The sequence below is a fragment of the Alligator mississippiensis genome, chromosome 1, assembly GCF_030867095.1.
Source record: "Alligator mississippiensis isolate rAllMis1 chromosome 1, rAllMis1, whole genome shotgun sequence".
NCBI classification, from domain to species: domain Eukaryota; kingdom Metazoa; phylum Chordata; order Crocodylia; family Alligatoridae; genus Alligator; species Alligator mississippiensis.
In genome coordinates, this window is record NC_081824.1 from 329,314,733 (window position 1) to 329,331,912 (window position 17,180).

Below are 17,180 nucleotides of genomic sequence, written 5' to 3' on the forward strand. Positions count from 1 at the left end.
AACATAAAGTTTCCACTAATGTAAAAATCCATTTTCCTTCTATTTCTTCAAAGAAGAATAAAAAAAGGCCACAAATAATGGCTTAAGTCATTTATCTCATTCTTCCTGCAAGAACATATTGTGTCAAAATAGGGGACCCAACACCACCTGACCTTGACAACTCCAGGTCTCCTCAGAGTGAATTGCAGTCTAGCAGCGGCATCTTATATCCAGTTTTGTACTACAGATAGGTAGGTCTCTCGGGCTGAAAGAGTGTTTATAGACATGCTCTGGATGGTGGTGGAGGGGAGAGTGTCACATGTATCAGTGTCCCCACACTGAAAAATGACAGAGGGGGCACTTTAACTAAAGCTCATCGAACAAGCTTTAGTTAAAGTGCCCCTGCCACCATTTTTCAGTGTGGGGACACTGCTACACATGGCGCTAAAATTTGCTGGAGCACAGAAATTTCTACACTCCAGCAGACTTGGTTAATCTAGTCTGCTCCACTGCATTGTAATTATAGCATGCCAGAGCAGCCCCTGCATGTGTGTAGATGCCCAAAGAGTGCCTCATTGATCTCAAAAAAAGGGGAAGTTCGAGAAAGTCTCACTGCCTGCATATCTGTATGCATGCCAGCATCCTTAATTCTTAAATTTATGTCTTATTTTGAATACAGAAGAAATATTAGGTCAGTGATTCTCAATATGTTTCCCAGGCCATTTATCTGGAAAACAGATTCTTCTAACCGTATGAACAAGGATTTATTTGTCAAAGGAGAGGTTTCTAAAATGTACTTAAGGTATCTGGTAGGTGTCAAACGTCTAATTTTCATTCAATAGGACAGAAGTCTTAACTGAGCTAAAGCGCTCACGTTAATTTGTCCCGTTTCAGAGTGCGTGAGCCCTAGTCAAATTAGCTAGAAATAAAAGCCATCCTTAAAAGTAATTAGAGATATTTCAGTGAACCATGGAGTCAGCACTCATAGTTCTGTTCCCTACAATAATATGTACTCTACCTTAGATTTATAGGCTTTAGTCCTGCCAATACCACCCTTCTGTCCATTTTTATTATAAAAGGATAAAACTCTACCCAAGGCTTGTTTTACTTTAGTGCTAACATTTTCAATATGCCTGTTTGAGCTCATCTTTTTATTAAAATGGATTCCAAGGTGCTTAAATGAAGACACTGCCTCTAATTACATTTCCTATAAAAAAACAAACTCATCTTCTTTCATTCCCAAAACCCAATACCTTGGATTTAGCTGTGTTGATTTCCAGGGTATTTGAATTGCAGTATAGCTGAAAAGCATCTAATAACCTTTGGAGGCCTATTTGGGATTGTGACATGAATAATGAATCATCTACATAAAGCAGGACAGGGATAGGATTATATGAGTTTGTGGAATAGTTTCTCTGTTAGCACACGGCCCATGAGCTGGATCCAGCCCACAGAGCCCTATCAGTTAGTCCCAGTGCTGCCTGTTGGTCTTGGAGTTAACCCACAGGTAGCACATGGGGTGCATTGAATGACCCCACATGTCATACATGGTTTGTATTCCAGCCACTCTGGGACCACACCACATGTGGCACCTACTTCAGTGCACATTGGCTCCTCCATGCCAAATCTAGCAGTATGGCTCTAGAGTAGCAGAGCAACCACCTCATACAGTAGCCCTGACAGTTGGCCACCACATGCAGTGTGGTCCCACAGCCCCAAAGTAGCTGCCACTTGCAGCACAGCCCCACAGTCCCAGATCTACTGCCACATGCAGCTTGCTCTGGAGTGCCCAGAGCAGGACTATGCTGTACCGACAGGACCATATAACTTTGGCACCCCTGTTTTAAATAATTCCAGAACAGGTAAAAAGTAGCAGAGCAACCCGATATCATTGTTGTACCCCTGTCTATTGGACAGGGAACCACCAATCCCATAATGCAGCATGGATGATGTATTTGAATAATAAGTAATAATTACTTGTAAGAGAGTGTTATCTATTGATGTTATTGCCAGTTTCTTCCATAACTTTAGTCTGTGTATGCTGTCAAAAGATCCCTTTAGGTCTATGAAGGCTATGCCTGAATAATTTTGGTTTTTTTCCATATTTAGATACTAAATAGTGGAATGTTAAACAATGGTCCGTGAAAGAATAGCCTTTTCTGTTTTCCCAAAACATCAGAAGAGAAAAAAGTAAATACCTATTAAATATTTTGACTGGAATACATGCAAAACTACTAGGATGATATGATACAGGATCTCTTTTATTACGATGTTTAAAAATTGGGACTATTATATTTTCATTCCATTATTTGGATAAATGTCTTCTGAAATAATCAGATTTTTTTTAATGTTTCAAGGATACACAGTTACATGGCCCTCTACTGGGAGTGTCAAAGAACTGTATTGCCCTGCATGAATGAGAAAGTGATAAAATCCTTCCTGGGGTACCCAGAGCACATGCAGAACAATGCCCAGCTTTCTGGAGCAGTGACCATCATTTTTATTCATGATTTGGACTTCTAGGTGCTACAGTAATGCAAATGACTAATAATTTTCATTAGAGAGGATTCTCTTTTTTCCCTGAAATACAGTGTGGGAGGGAACAGTGACCATATTGTATTATTGTGCCCCATTTCTGTGTGAGGGACATAAAGTTAGTACAAACTACTTTTGCCCAATACCACCTTGTGTGGATGTTCAGTGTCTTTAAACATTTGCATAAAATGTATTTTGTACTAGTACTATAGCTTGCTGTTTATGGACTCAGGGTAGAATTCACCTACCTGAAAATAACAAATGTGTATTTGAGTAAGAGGCTTTAATCGGCCTTGTATAATATAGGATGGATGTTCAACCTCTCAAACATATGGGCTACTGTCAATCAGATGGATTTTTTTATTACCATGTCATTTTCCAAGCAAAAGAAACTATGCAAGCCAACAAGCATAGACAAACCACCTAAATACTCCATTTCAGAGGTTTTTGTCCTCAACATGACGGCAGTTGCTAGTGTACACAATATAAATTATCAAGAAAAAGGGAGCAGACAACATTGTTTTGACAGCACATAAGTACCATGCTGGATGTGATTTCATGCATACATTACTGAGTGTTAGTAAAACCAGAACAGACACCCACTCCCAGCAATAAAATTCTTACTGTTGTTCCTATGGGACCAATGATGTTTTTATACCATTGCACAGCTGGTTTGTGTGTGCCATTTCCAATGGGCAAAGCTGATCCCTATGTCTTGGAGCTGTTTAATAGTTGGAAACTTGTCTGTAGTGCAGCTTCAGCAGTTTTCTTAAGAGTTACACAGTATAATGTTTAAAAGATAGTGGTGGGCAATCTGTTTTAAATATGAAAAAAGTAATCTGAATTCTTAGTCATCTGAAGTCAAAAAGGTTTTAAATAATATCCAAACTTGCTATCTTTTACAGTTCAAATTGAGAATTTCAAATTTTACAATCCTTTCTTCCTCTCTAGTATATAGTATAATTTCCTTGTTTATTAAGCTTATTACAATTGTTGCATTTCAACTCTAAAGTATATGCATTTCAGTGATGAATGAAGTGTCACTTGTACTATAGTGGGGTTTTTAAGTTGTAATTTGCTTCAGGTTTTTTTTTTTTATAAAAATACCTTTAAAAGGAAGAAGGCTATAAATATGTTTAAAGTTATGAATATGATAAGACATTTATTTAAAAAAAATCAAAGTTCTTTTCTTTAACAGCAAGGATTCCTCATTTTCAGTGATGGGACATAGTTTTGTTCATGAAAGCTAAGTAACCAGCAAAACTCAGGAATTGGTCTTTTGGGTACACTCAGGACAGATATGCTACAGACAAAGGCAGCACTTATCCTACATAGTGTGACAGTATCCTCAACCTTGACCTAATAAAGCTACCATTTCTAAGGGTGAGAAGTGAATTATGTGTCAGGTTGTTCAGTCCAGACTTTTTTTCAACTTGAGGGCTAATCCTTGTGCCAAACTCAAGTATACATATTTTTCCCCTTAAAGTATCAGAAAGGAAAAAGTTGCAAATGCTAAAATCTTCAAGCCAACAGCCTTCATCAGCCTTCAGGTAAGCACAAATCTATAAAATGAGAAATCTGTACATTGAGAAACTAGCAGCAGCCATCATTCAAGACAGTTTGTAAATGGTATCACCATCCAGGAAGCTATATTAGAATGGGGTCAGTAAAAGTTGGCATGGACTTATCAAGTATAGTAGTTATGTAAAAGATTATCATTGTAGTTGTATAAGGCAGTATTTTTGTAGGGATCTATAAATTGGCAACGTTTTCTCTAATTTACAAGACGTTGATACACAGTGGGCCAGATTTTAGTCCACCTACAAAGTCCATAAGGCTCATTCCACCTGAAAATCCATTAGTGCATCTACTTTTGTAACATACTGTCAATTTAGCCTTAAGTCTAAGTCACAAAAGCAGTGAACAGGAGGAGGATCCACCCATCTTTTGTATTAATAGATTTTCTGGGTGGAATAAAATCTCTGTCATTTAGGCATATGATAGGTGGAATAGGACATAAATCATTTATTTGCAGTTCCCCTATAGAAGTATAGCTATATTCATTCCAGAATGTGATTGTAAAAACAAAAAGCAATTAGGGAGGGAAAAAATCCTTTGTGCTATCAAATAATTGGAGGACATGCAGTAGGGAAGAATGCTTTGCTAAGCACATTAGAATGTTAATTCTGCATTTGATACTCACTTTTTCTGATCGTTATTTATACTACACCAGGGCAGAATTCTGTTTCCCTTGCACTGCCTTGGTAGGATCACAGCTATGTGTGCATGGCCAAATTACTTATGAAAATATTGCTGTCCAGAAAACCCATGGTTATTCAGCAGCAGTGGGGGGACAAGGACATGAGGGAAGAAGGAGTAGGTCATTGCAATGTTTTACCTCCAATAGCTGAGTAGTTATTGATTTCACAAAACAGAGGACCTGAAGCCACCTCACCCAGGTCCCTCTGCAGTGCTATTAAGTGCAACAGGCAGTGGCTCAGCTTGAAAAGGAGTGCTGGAGAGAGGTTTTGTGCTGTGCTGGGGAGTCAGAGAGATTTTAGGTAAGGACCTAGCATCTAGGGGCATGTGTAGATGAAATGGGGGTCCTAAATTGAAGCTATGGGTTTTTAAAAATACCGCTTCAATTTAGGGTTGATTAACATCCCCCCTCCCCCCCCCCCCCCCCCGTCATGCACACACCTGACTTAATTGCCTCTCCAGTGGTGGGGAGGGGAGGGGGAGCTACTGGCTGGTGGAGTGGTCCCTGGGCTGCGAGGGGAGGGGGGCAGGCTGGTGCTTCCCTCCATAGCAGTGGCACCCCCCCCAGGTGGCACCTACCCACAGGCACCTGGCTCTGGTGGTCCCAGGGGGAACTGCAGTTGTGGAGGGAAGCACCAGGCCCCTGTGCAGCTCAGGCAGGCAGGCAGGCTCCAGGGGGAAAAAAAAAAAAAAATCAGGCTCGCTGCTTTTCTTGAGCAGAACCTACTTTCCTGGGCTGCTGTCAGGCTGTCTGCTGGCGTTCCTGCAGAGCCACGGAGCTGCACAGGGCCCAGTGCTTCACTCCGCCAATGTAGGGCAGCAAACTAAAACTCCTCAGAGGAGTTTTAGTTTGCTGCACCCCAAGTCATTTAAGGCGCATTACATTGCCAAATTTCCTACAGTGGCCGGAAGTAATGCCTAATATGTCACCGAAGCGTGCAAATACCTACAGCATTAAAGCAGTGCAAAAGCATTTAGCCCACTTTAAAGTGTTGTGCACAAACGCCCCTTGTTTTGTCTACATACGGCCTATGTCTCTTACCTTCTGGGTGAGTACTCTAACCACTTAGCTACTGGGGCTAAAATGTCAAAGGTTCCTCCCTGGCTTCCTCCTGGACTTACTCTCTGGTACTCTAATGCATCCATCAGTGCATAGCTGACTGTACATGTTCTATTTAGGTGTATTCACTTACTCATCCATAGCACAGAGGTAAGTACCCAGGTATACAGCTGGAAAACTGCCAGTTAGGTATACAAAGGAAAACAGAAGTCTGATTTTTGTTTGGCCTACCTTATTCATTCTTGCTTGTCACTTTTGTATGTGAAACCAAAACATTTTAAATCATGGAAAAGGAAGAGATTCCCAATTTTGTTTTTGCTTAGTGTTAGCTTTGTCAGTTGTATTGTTTAATATGCCCATAAATAAATTAGATACCGATATTGCTATGTGTAAAGACATTAGACAAAAGAAAGATAATGTAGCTATAGGTAACATGAAGTAAGTCCTCATCTGGTGTAGTTCTGTGGCTCAGGTGATTTTAATGGAATTATGACAATTTTACAGTAGCTAGAAATCTGCTCTTATGTGTAATAAGGTAGTCAATTGCAGGCAATATTGTATTGTAGTTGTATTCACAGATGGATATAATTATATTCCTATTGCAAAACATGCTAATTAATTTATCATGCATCTTTGACCAACCTGCTAATCTCATTTGACAAATTTCAAACAGTGCTTTTTTTTCCAAATCACCCTTCCAGAATGTTTCCTCTTCCTCCCCTCATGTGCAGAATCTTCCCTCCAAATAGTCCTGTTCTATTGAAAATGGCCTTTTACAAAGATTTTAAAAAGATACAAAAACTATATATAAAAAAAAAAGGGTGCTGGTTTTGCTACCATTGGCTTCTCAGCTTTGGATTAAAAGCCCCCTTGAAAAAGTAGGCTAAATGAGCTTTGCACTGAACACTGAAGAATGTTGCTGGTGTTCCACTGTTAGCAAAATAGTCCCTGCTTTGGACATACATATTCTATTCAGCATTTTTTCTCTCTCTAACTATTGTCATCATATAACACAGCTTTCCAACTATACTGTTTCTGGCATGCCCAGAGTAAATGCTGCATAAAGTAACCATCCACGAACATGGTGCAATTTATAAAAATATCACTGATAAAATACTAATTGAAATCAACTAATTGAAGTCAACACAAGTTTCTCCAATGCTCCCTCCACCCCCAAGCTTTACTGAGGTAATGAAAAATTGGGATGTGGCATACAAGCCAAGTTCCTGGTATATTAGGAGAGCATATGAAAGTTTTGTTCTGAGCCATTGATCATGTTTCTATACACAAAGACTATCTAATATTTTTCAGCCCTGCACAACCAGAAGTACAAGTTTTACGAGGTAAGGAAGATTTCCACCCTCCCAAAGGGATACACAGCCTAGCTCTGGAAGAGCCAGAGATAACAGATTTCAATGGTGTGATATTGATATGTCTAGAAAAGCCTTTTCAGTTCACTTTTAGAAGTTTTTTATAGGCTCCCTGTGACTCATCTACTGTGATACTATGAAAATGAAACCAGTCTTTCTTTCCAGATGAAGGAACATGAAAAGTAGTGTCTACATATTTTTAGTATCCTTCCTTTCACTTGTAAAGGCAAACTCTCTAAAACACATTTCCAGTCACATTTCTCTTATGTGCATAATGGTGTTGTGTGGCTGTCCTTTGTGATGACCTGAATAATTCACTCATGCCTTAGCTATCAAAGGTAGTACAATAATGCTACACTCATGCTGATAAAACATTTATGGATTTTTAAGACTGTAATACAATGTACAAAATAGAAGCTACATACCCAAAACATAGTTCCTAAAATGAATGTTTAACAAAGGTTGCAGTGTTTTGCCCATGGTGCCTGAATTATGAAACAAAATGTATTTTGTAATTTTTTCTGGTGATATGATAGCTGTTATTTATAGACTTAGATTAACAAATGTAGAAACATATTAGTAGAGCACAGTCCAAGACATTAAGGAAATACATCACTCATAGTTGTCCCTCTGCTATATGTAGCTAGATAAATGATATATTTAAGAAGAAAGGCAACTTCTTTCACATTTAAGCAAGTTCACTACAAGCAGCGGGGAAGGAGGGGGAGGAAAGTGGTTCCAAAAAAAAAAAAAAAAAAGGCAGAAAGGTTTTGAGCAAGTGTGAAGAAGTGAGTTAAGTCTTGTTACTGGGCAAAATCAGTTTGATTTGCCAGAATCCAAGTTTTATGACCAAAAATGAAATTGAATGGAATGTGCGAGGAAACAGGAACAGCAATTATTATTTAATGGGGGTTTCTTTTAGAACACATTAAGAAGCCATTTGTTATTTTTCATCTGCTAATCTTTAATTGTAGCTGTGTCAGTTTGCATCCCAAATGATGGAATTTTTCAGTGAGACCATTTATCATGGGGATTATCTGATGAACTTTGTGTGCCTGGAAAATACATTTAACAGCTCATTTACCATTATAAAAACATTCAGGTGAATCATGTAGTAAATGAATGTCTGGTGTCCCTTCAGCACACCTCCAGCTTTTTGTCTGGTAATAAGTTGGTGGTTCATTTGGCTTACAGTTCATGTACAAAATGATTCTTTTCAACCACATTAGTTTTTTCTTTGTTACAAATTAGTAACGTGCCTTAGCCACAAGCAAATATGTTATCTTAGCCTTTTAAACTTCATGAAACAAAAGATTTACAATTATTTATCATGGAGCTAAACTTTTTTTTTTAGATTTCTATAATGTTTTAGTGCTGTGTTGGGCTATAAGCCTGCAGTAAAGAAGACATTTTTCTGTGATTAAAATGCAACACCATTAATACATAGATATCTCTCTCTCTCTCTCTCTCTCTCTCTCTCTCTCTATATATATATATATCTATATATAGATATATGTAGTGGTGTTTCATTTTGATCATGGAAAAATGTGGGTTTTGAGTTATTTTTTTAACCTGAAAATTGGGGATTTCTTTTTATCAGAGAAAACCATAATCCCTGCTTATGAGTACCATTCTTATTTGAATACAAGATGACCCCCCAATACTTAGTTTCTGTATATGGAAAATTTATAAATTCATTATTATTTCCCAGGTATAGAATCTAATTATTGGAGGTTTGCCTTGCATTTCTCGCCCTCCCACACCTGGTAAAATAAATCTGGGGGATCAGTACCTTTGCCCTCTGCACCCCCAACTTCTTCCCCCTGCAGTCTCTTGTCTCCCTTCTTATTATCAGACCCTGTTCTCCTTGAGCATATGGAATTGAGGGGCAAATTAGAAAACACTAACCTTGGAATAAACATACCTATAGTAATTTGCGTATAGCATGTGTAGATTTAGTTAATTCAGAATGAATGTATTTTCCGTTTTTTTCAAACTGCTACAAGTTCTGGAACAGGTACTCCATTAACACATGTTAAGGCAGCGCTTTTGTACCTACTTATATATAGTGTGAACGGTGCATGATATATTAGTCCAAAGCCAAAAGACTCATGATTTACTACACAGTTCATTGGACTGGGCCCTCGCAGAGTCAACAGCATTTGAAACAATTGTAACTCCACAGCTCAGCACTACTCAGTATGTATGTACTTCAGATACCCCAACAAAGGATCCACATGCTAATTGGTCACCCACTCATGATCGGAACTGTTTGTTCTTGTCATGAGTCCTGGGATCATCCAAAAATGTATATGCAGATGAGATACAGCGCAAAAACTGGTCCAGCTCCATCTCTTGGAGTGTGGGACCACGCTAAGTATGTGTGTAGACTTGGCAAGATTTTACTTTTTTTTTTATCAACCGACATTGATAAGCATCAATTTCACTTGACACTCACAGACAGATGAAAAAAATATTTCCATTGGTAATCATTGAATTTTACATAAAGGATGTGTAAAAAAATAATTGAGGGTGGATATAAGGAAATTTGAGGCAGGAAGTACTGTGCACATGCACATATACACACCCACACATACACGCTTTCACACACATGCTCACCCACACTCCCACACCCACACATGGCACCCTATGCAGGAGCCAGGGCTGTGTTGGTAAGGCTATGCTGGGAGGAGGAATTGGAGGGTCAGGGCTTGTAGCCCAGGCATCTGGTGCCACCAGCTGCTCACTCTGCTCAGATTCAAGCTGGGACAGGAGCCAAACTCCTATGGAGTCCTGCCTACTGCAGCACCTGCATGATTGCGCCAGGGGCAAAACTCCCCTGGAGGCTGCACCAGGCTTCACTGGAGTTTGGCCCCTGCCCTCATAGTTTCATAGTTGGTAGGGTCAGAAGGGACCTGAGCAGATCATCAAGTCTGACCCCCTGCCATGGGCAGAAAAGAATGCTGGGGTCAAACTACCCTGACTAGGTGTCTATATAGCCTCCTTTTGAATACCCCCAGGGTAGGAGCGAGCACCACTTCCCTTGGAAGTTGGTTCCAGATCCTAGCCACCCTGACTGTGCAATAGTGCCACCTGATAACTAGCCTGAATCTACTCTCCATCAACTTATGGCCATTGTTCCTTGTTACTCCCAGTAGTGCTTGGGGGAACAGGGACTCTCCCATTGCCTGCTGGTCCCCCTTAGTCAGTTTGTAGATGGCTACCAGATCCCCTCTCAGCCTTCTCTTGTGGTGGCTGAACAGGTTCAGGTCCCGTAGCCTCCCTTCATAGGACCTGCCTTGCTTCCCCGATCATGCGAGTGGCCCTCCTCTGGACCCCCTCGATGCTGGTCACATCCTTCCTGAAGTGCGACACCCAGAACTGGATGCAGTACTCCAACTGCGGCCTGACCAATATCGCATAGAGGGGAAGGATCACCTCCTTGGACCTGCTTGTGATGCATTTATGGATGCATGACAAGGTGCGGTTAGCCTTCCTGACCGTGTCCCTACATTGTCGGCCCATATTCATCTTGGAGTCAATAATGACTCCAGGATCCTTTTCTGCCTCTATGCTGATGAGAAGAGAGTTCCCCAGCCTGTAGGTATGCTGCTGGTTCTTCCTCCTTAGGTGCAATACCTTGCACTTGTCAGTATTGAAGCCCATCCTGTTCTCATCTGCCCACCCCTGTAACCTGTCCAGATCCAATTGCAACCTGTCCCTCTCCTCTAGTGTGCCCACTTCTCCCCATATCTTAGAGTGATCTGTGAATTTGGACAAAGTGCTTTTCACCCCCTTATCCAAGTTGCTGATGATGTGGAACAGTGTGGGCCCAAGGACCGAGCCCTGGGGAACCCCACTGCCCACATCCCTCCAGGTCAAATGACCCATCCACCACCACTCTCTGGCTGCGGCCCTCCAGTCAATTAGCGACCCATCTGACCATGTAGGCATCGACACCACAGTCACCTAATTTTTTAAGGAGAATGGGGTGAGAGATAGTGTTGAAGGCCTTCCTAAAGTCCAGAAAGACTACGTCCACCGCAACACCTGCATCTAAGGCTTTTGTGACTTGGTCATAGAAGGCCACCAGGTTGGTCTGACAGGACCTGCCTTTAATGAACCCATGTTGGTTGCCCCTAAGCATAATCTCCCCTGCTGGTCCCTCGCAGACACGCACCTGGATAATTTTCTCAAAAAGCTTCCCCAGGACCGAGGTAAGTCTAACAGACCTATAGTTTCCTGGCTCCTCTTTCCTCCCTTTTCTGAAAATGGGAACCATATTGGCCCTTTTCCAGTCCTCTGGCATCTCGCCAGAGCACCATGAGTGCTTGTAAAACCATGCCAGGGGTCCCACAATGACCTCTGCTAATTCCTTCAGCACTCTGGGGTGGAGATCATCAGGACCTGCTGATATGAACATGTCTAGTCCCACCAGAAGTTCCCTGACTAGGTCCTCACTGACCCCGGGCCTGGGTGTGCCTTCCCTGGTACGGTCGGGGATCTGGTGGGGGGGACCTGCTTTTTCTGACCTGCTCAGAAAAATGGAGGTAAAGAAATTGTTAAAGAGATTAGCTTTGTCGTCTGGTGTGACCACCAGTTTTCCTAGCATGTCCTGCAGGAGTCCAAGTTACTTGGTACCTTCTTTTTACCCCCTACGTATTTAAAAAATGACTTCCTGTTATCCTTGATCCGGGTCGTTAGTCCCAGTTCCATCTCCGCCTTAGTCTTCCTAACAACCACCCCTACAATCTCGAGCCAAGGAGGTATAATACTCCCTGGTGATGGCCCCTCCCTTCCATTGGGTGTACACCTCCTTTTTAGCCATGAGATGTTCCTGGATGCTTTTGGTGAGCCATGGAGGCTTTTGAGCACTCTTTCCCCCTTTGATCCGCATTGGGATCATCGCATTTGGGCTTGGAGGATCGTCTCCTTAAGAAACGACCACTCTTCTTGGACTCCCAACTCCCCTCCCTTCCAGGACCTCAGAGCCTCCCTGACTAGCCTCCTTACCTCATTGAAATCCACCCTCCTGATGTCCAGGGCTGCTGCCTTGCTGCAGGTCGTTGCCACCCTGTGCTGGATCATGAATTCCAGTAGGCGATGACTGCTATCGCCCAGGTGGTCAATCACCTGCAGTCCTCTCACCAGGTCATCGCCTGTGGCCAGGACCAGGTCCAATAAGGCATTTCCCTTAGTGGGACTATGCACCTCCTGGGTTATATGGAGGCTCTGTAACTTGGCTAGTAACTTATGTGAGCGATCATACCTTGGCTGGGACTTGGGCAGAGAGAGCAGCCAGCAGCACCAAGCTTCTGGGCTCCCTGCTGCTACCATCCCTGCCCCTCTAACCCCCTCCCAACACTTCCTTACCATCATGGCAACTGTTCCCGCAGCAGCCATTGTGTGTGTGTGTGTGTGTGTGTGGTGGGGGGGAGGGATGTGGCTGTGTACATGTGTTCTGAACTCCATTGGAGCTCTGTGGTGCTGTTCTGAATTCTAGGAAATATTGTTTTGTGAATGAGGATGGCTACTGTCTGCTTGCATAAAGGTATGATTCATTGATTTATGGGTATTTACTTTTTATATTACTAAATTGTCTCCCCCCATCCCTAATTTTGTGCAATCCTGAAATTTAAATCAATAAAAACAGAAAAACATACCTAATTTCATGTAATCCTAAGTATGTCAATTGCTAATAATCAAAATAAATGCTTAAAAACAAACACTGATTTTCAAAATTAAAAAAAAAAAAAAGTTTTGCCAAGCCCACATATGTGACAAATTGAGAGAAGAGGCAACAGAGGGATTCTGGGTAAGCTGTTTAGGGCTGAATTTGGTGATGCTTTCCAGACATTTAAGGCTAGTTAAAAAAAAAAAAAAAATCCCAAAATTTGTCAAATGGGAAAGAAAGGCTTATTTCAGCTGTAGGAATGAAGAGGAAGTTTAAATAGATGCAGTGTAGTGGCTCACCATGACTCCAAGAAGAATCAGTTCTGTGGGGAATTGAATACAGCGGGAACTACCACATATCTGACTTAGGTGAGCTATGCTACCCTGTCCTTTTGGTATGTTCTCATCAGCATGTTTGCCCAATATGGCCCATATGTTTTATAGTCATGCTTAGTGTAGGTTGCATATATTTAGTCATACTGGCTTTTCATTACTGAGCACATACTACTTTTGGCAGCAATTTAATGAAAGACAGTGTACTTAATTAGGTTTTTCTTTGTATGTGAAAGTACTAAATGGGGAAAAAACACTTGTCTTATATTTGAGTAAATACAGTATTTGGAAGGGGAAAGGGTCTCTCTTAAGTTCCTTCTGTTTGAATAGCACTACTTTGTATAAACAAGTACATTTACAGAAATAGAACCTGACACTAGTGTCTCTCAAATAGCAGGTGAGTGGCCTGATCACTGAGCAATGAGGTCTCTTTCTCTTTCTGGTCTAATGCTTCTTGTTTCAGTTGTATTCCTTGTTTCTCAGGTGCCCTTCACCTCTCCCATGCACCAGGATTGAACTCCAAGCTTCCCTGTGCATATGATTTAGCATTCAGGGCCACAGCCCACAGGCCTAACCATGGACTCATAGAGAGCTCCAGAGACCAGATCTGGCCCATGGGTTAAGCAAAGCTGTCTGGCTACTAGCCAACAAGCTAAATGTGGCCCCCAAGGATAGGGACAGACATTTAAAAGGCCTGAGCCTGAATTGATTCAATCTTTGCAGGCTAGTCTAACTTAGCTAGGTTAAACTGGTTTGTAACTGTACAGACATCCCCTCTGAACTGAAAAAAATCAGGTACATGTCTGCAGTGGCTTAGGATAGAAGCTGAGAAGTGCTAGAGCAGCCCCCCCCCCCCCCTTCCCTTCCACAAGGCTGAGCTGAGGGGGATATGACCAGGCCACGGCAGGACACTGTTATTCCCCACTCCTGAGCAGCCCAGCAGGGAATGTTTCTCACCCCTAACTGTTTACTAACCCATTAAAAAAAAAAAGCCTCCCTCCATTAACTAATGGAGCTCTCCAGGGAGGAACATTAAGCTACCTGTTGATTAACTCCAAAAAGCCTGTCTGCCTTTGTCGTCTCCCACAGCACAGACTGTAGCCAGCATGTTGTCTGCTAGCTAACGCTGAGGTGTCTGCGTAAGGCAGAGGGGAGCAGGGAATAATCCCTGCTTAGCAGGGAGAAGCCAGGCAGACGCTCTATGCCTGCAAATCTCTGCTGGAGCTCCAGCCAGGGAGCAGAGGGGAGGGGCCAGCCCTGCTATGGAGCAGAGAGCTCTGCCCAGTCCAGAAAGTATGCTGGGATGCTGAGGGAGTCTGGTTTATCTTAAACCAGCAAGGGGTCTGGAACAGATATTGTATAAACCAGTTTGACCCAAGTCAGTTAAGTCTGATACTGTGTTCAACCATGTTTATCTCAAACTGTTTTCAGTCATTTTGAAATTGGTTTCTGTGAACGGAATGTCTATTCTTTTACAGGTTAAAACCAGTTTCTTATAACTTAAACCCAGTTTATGTGTAATGTCTGTCCCTAGCCCAAGAAGTTAAGATGCCTCTGGGCTCCCATCCCACTGCTATTTTCCCCCATTGCTTTTGCTGCAGCAGCAACTGAGGTCTCTTGTCAGCTCCCCCGCACCATGTTCTGCTTCTTTACCATGCCCAAGGCACAGGGAAGAGCAGGGACACCAATACACAGTGTTGGGGGAACCCACAGCTGCAGTACTGTGAATGGGGGTCAGATCGCAGTGCAGTGTGAGCAGGTGGAATGTCCATGAAGCATGATGCAGTGGGAAGAAGTACACAGTGTAATGCAGCCACTATTTGCGGTGGGGAGGTGGCCACATGGCATGGTGCTGTGGATGCAGCCCCCAGCTGGTTAGAAGTTGGACAGCCCTGTAATAAAACACTCTCTGAGATTTTTGCATAAAGTGGGCTGCTGGTGCTGTTAAAAATGCTCTGAATATTTAACTGCCAGTGGAGGTTGCATAGGAATCCACAGGTACCAATGGTCCAGTGCAGGATTTTTGTCCCAGATACTGTTTAGCAAAAATTAAATAATAGACTTTGTATGATGTAAGGGATTAGAGACTGATTTAAAGACAAAGAACAAAAGAATGTGTATATAAAATATTACTATCTTTCCAGGCTTTGGCCTCCTATGAGCATCAGGGATAGAAGACAGTGATATTTTTGTTGTTTTTCTCAGGGGAGGTGCACAAATTCTGTGGTGATGGACACCAATATGAACATTTGGAAAGATGGACACATAAATAAAAGTGCTCATAAACCTTATCTCCTAGAAATTCTCTTGTGACCCTGGACAGAATTATTCAGTATTCCTACTCTTTATTTCTTGGAAGAAGATTAATATCTTTTGTTTTATATTTGTTTTAATATGTTTTATATATGGTCTAAAAATAAAATTGTTTTATATGCACTTTTACTAGTGTATTGTAGCTCTTGTAAAAACAAGAGTTGAATATATTTTATTGACTTCTATAGTATATGTCCAGCAACACTTTGAGAATAATGGCACACCTAGACCTAATCCCATTATTTACATTTGAAAAGAGTTTGTATTCTCAAATGTATCTGAAATAGTACAATTACTAAATTTGATTAAACGTTTACGATGCTTAAAAAATCAAGCTAACACTGATAATAATATCTGACATTTGTCTGTTAAACCATTAGAATAGCTACTTAGGAAGGTCATCTTTACTCAGTATTGTGTTTTGTTTTGTTTTTAAATTTCAGACCCATCTGCTCCACCAGCCCCATCTAATATCAGAATTGAAAACATAACTACAAACAGTGATGGAAGTGTAAATGTAAAGATTGCTTGGGATCTCCCAGAAGAGCCTGATATCCCAGTGCACCACTATAAAGTCTTCTGGAACTGGACATATAGCAAATTTGTGATCCCAGCTAAAAAGAAGAGAAGGAAGATTACTGATGGGGTAAGGAGGAAAAATGAAATTGAGGCACAAAAGCACCTATTCAGTCATACATTAAATATTAAATATATATTTTGGTCTAAAACAAATCTAAATATTTTCGAAGAGGGAAAAGTGTATAGTTTATACATTCAGTTTATAAAATTACTTGTAATTTATAGTTTTCCTTCCCCGCAAACCTGTCATTTTTCCATGTATGCCCAATAAAGTCAAAGAGAGGAGCAAATGTATATTGAAAAAAAAATTCAAGTCAGTAGAAACAAAAGAAAAATATTTATGTGTCAACATAAGAGATAAATGGGAACCTATTGCAGATGTAAACATAAGAAAACAATATTTGTCCTCTAAAATAAGTGTTATTTTACTGGAAGCCTTGAAATGATATGATACATATTTTACTCAGAAAGCAATGAATGTCATCTCTAGCACAATTCTTTCATTATAACATTTGATCTTTGGAACTGATCTTTCACAAATCAGAGCAATTTCTGATGATCTAGGTCCAAGATAATAAAATAAACTTACTGTATAACTGAGCTGAAATATTTCCTTAGAAGCAAATTAATATAAACGTCTGGAGTGATATATAATCAGGGTTTTTATTATTAAACCAGTACATCTGTTCTGATACTTTTAGACACACACTATTTTATTTCTACATAGATATTTAATAGAAACAGAAGACCATAAAACACTGCAAAGCAGGCTCTTCTCTAATTTGTGCCACTGTAAAAGCCAGTAGAATTGGGCCCCAAGTCTGAATTAGTATATATAGTGCATAGTATACATAGTGGAGTACGGTGGAGGTAAGGATATGTTTCAAACTTGCTCACTCTTGAACCGTTGTACTTTGGGGAAAGAGTAGGCCATCTGCTACTCTAACTTCCACTATGACAATGAATCAGGGACTCCAGTGAAATGTTCCTGAAACATCATTTACTCCTTTCCCAATGTGGTTGGAATTGTTGGTGGGGGGCATCATTAACGGTGAGGTCAGCTATCTCCATCTGTGTTT

General features: G+C 41.1%; 1 protein-coding gene across 1 annotated transcript in view; it reads left to right on the top strand.

Moving 5' to 3' along the window:
* Window positions 1–17,180, top strand: part of ANOS1 (anosmin 1) — a 217,530-nt gene that overhangs the window by 141,752 nt on the left and 58,598 nt on the right. The window contains exon 7 of the mRNA XM_019494980.2: window positions 15,966–16,168. Coding sequence (XP_019350525.2) covers window positions 15,966–16,168 — 203 coding nt within the window. The remainder of the gene's footprint in view (window positions 1–15,965; window positions 16,169–17,180) is intronic.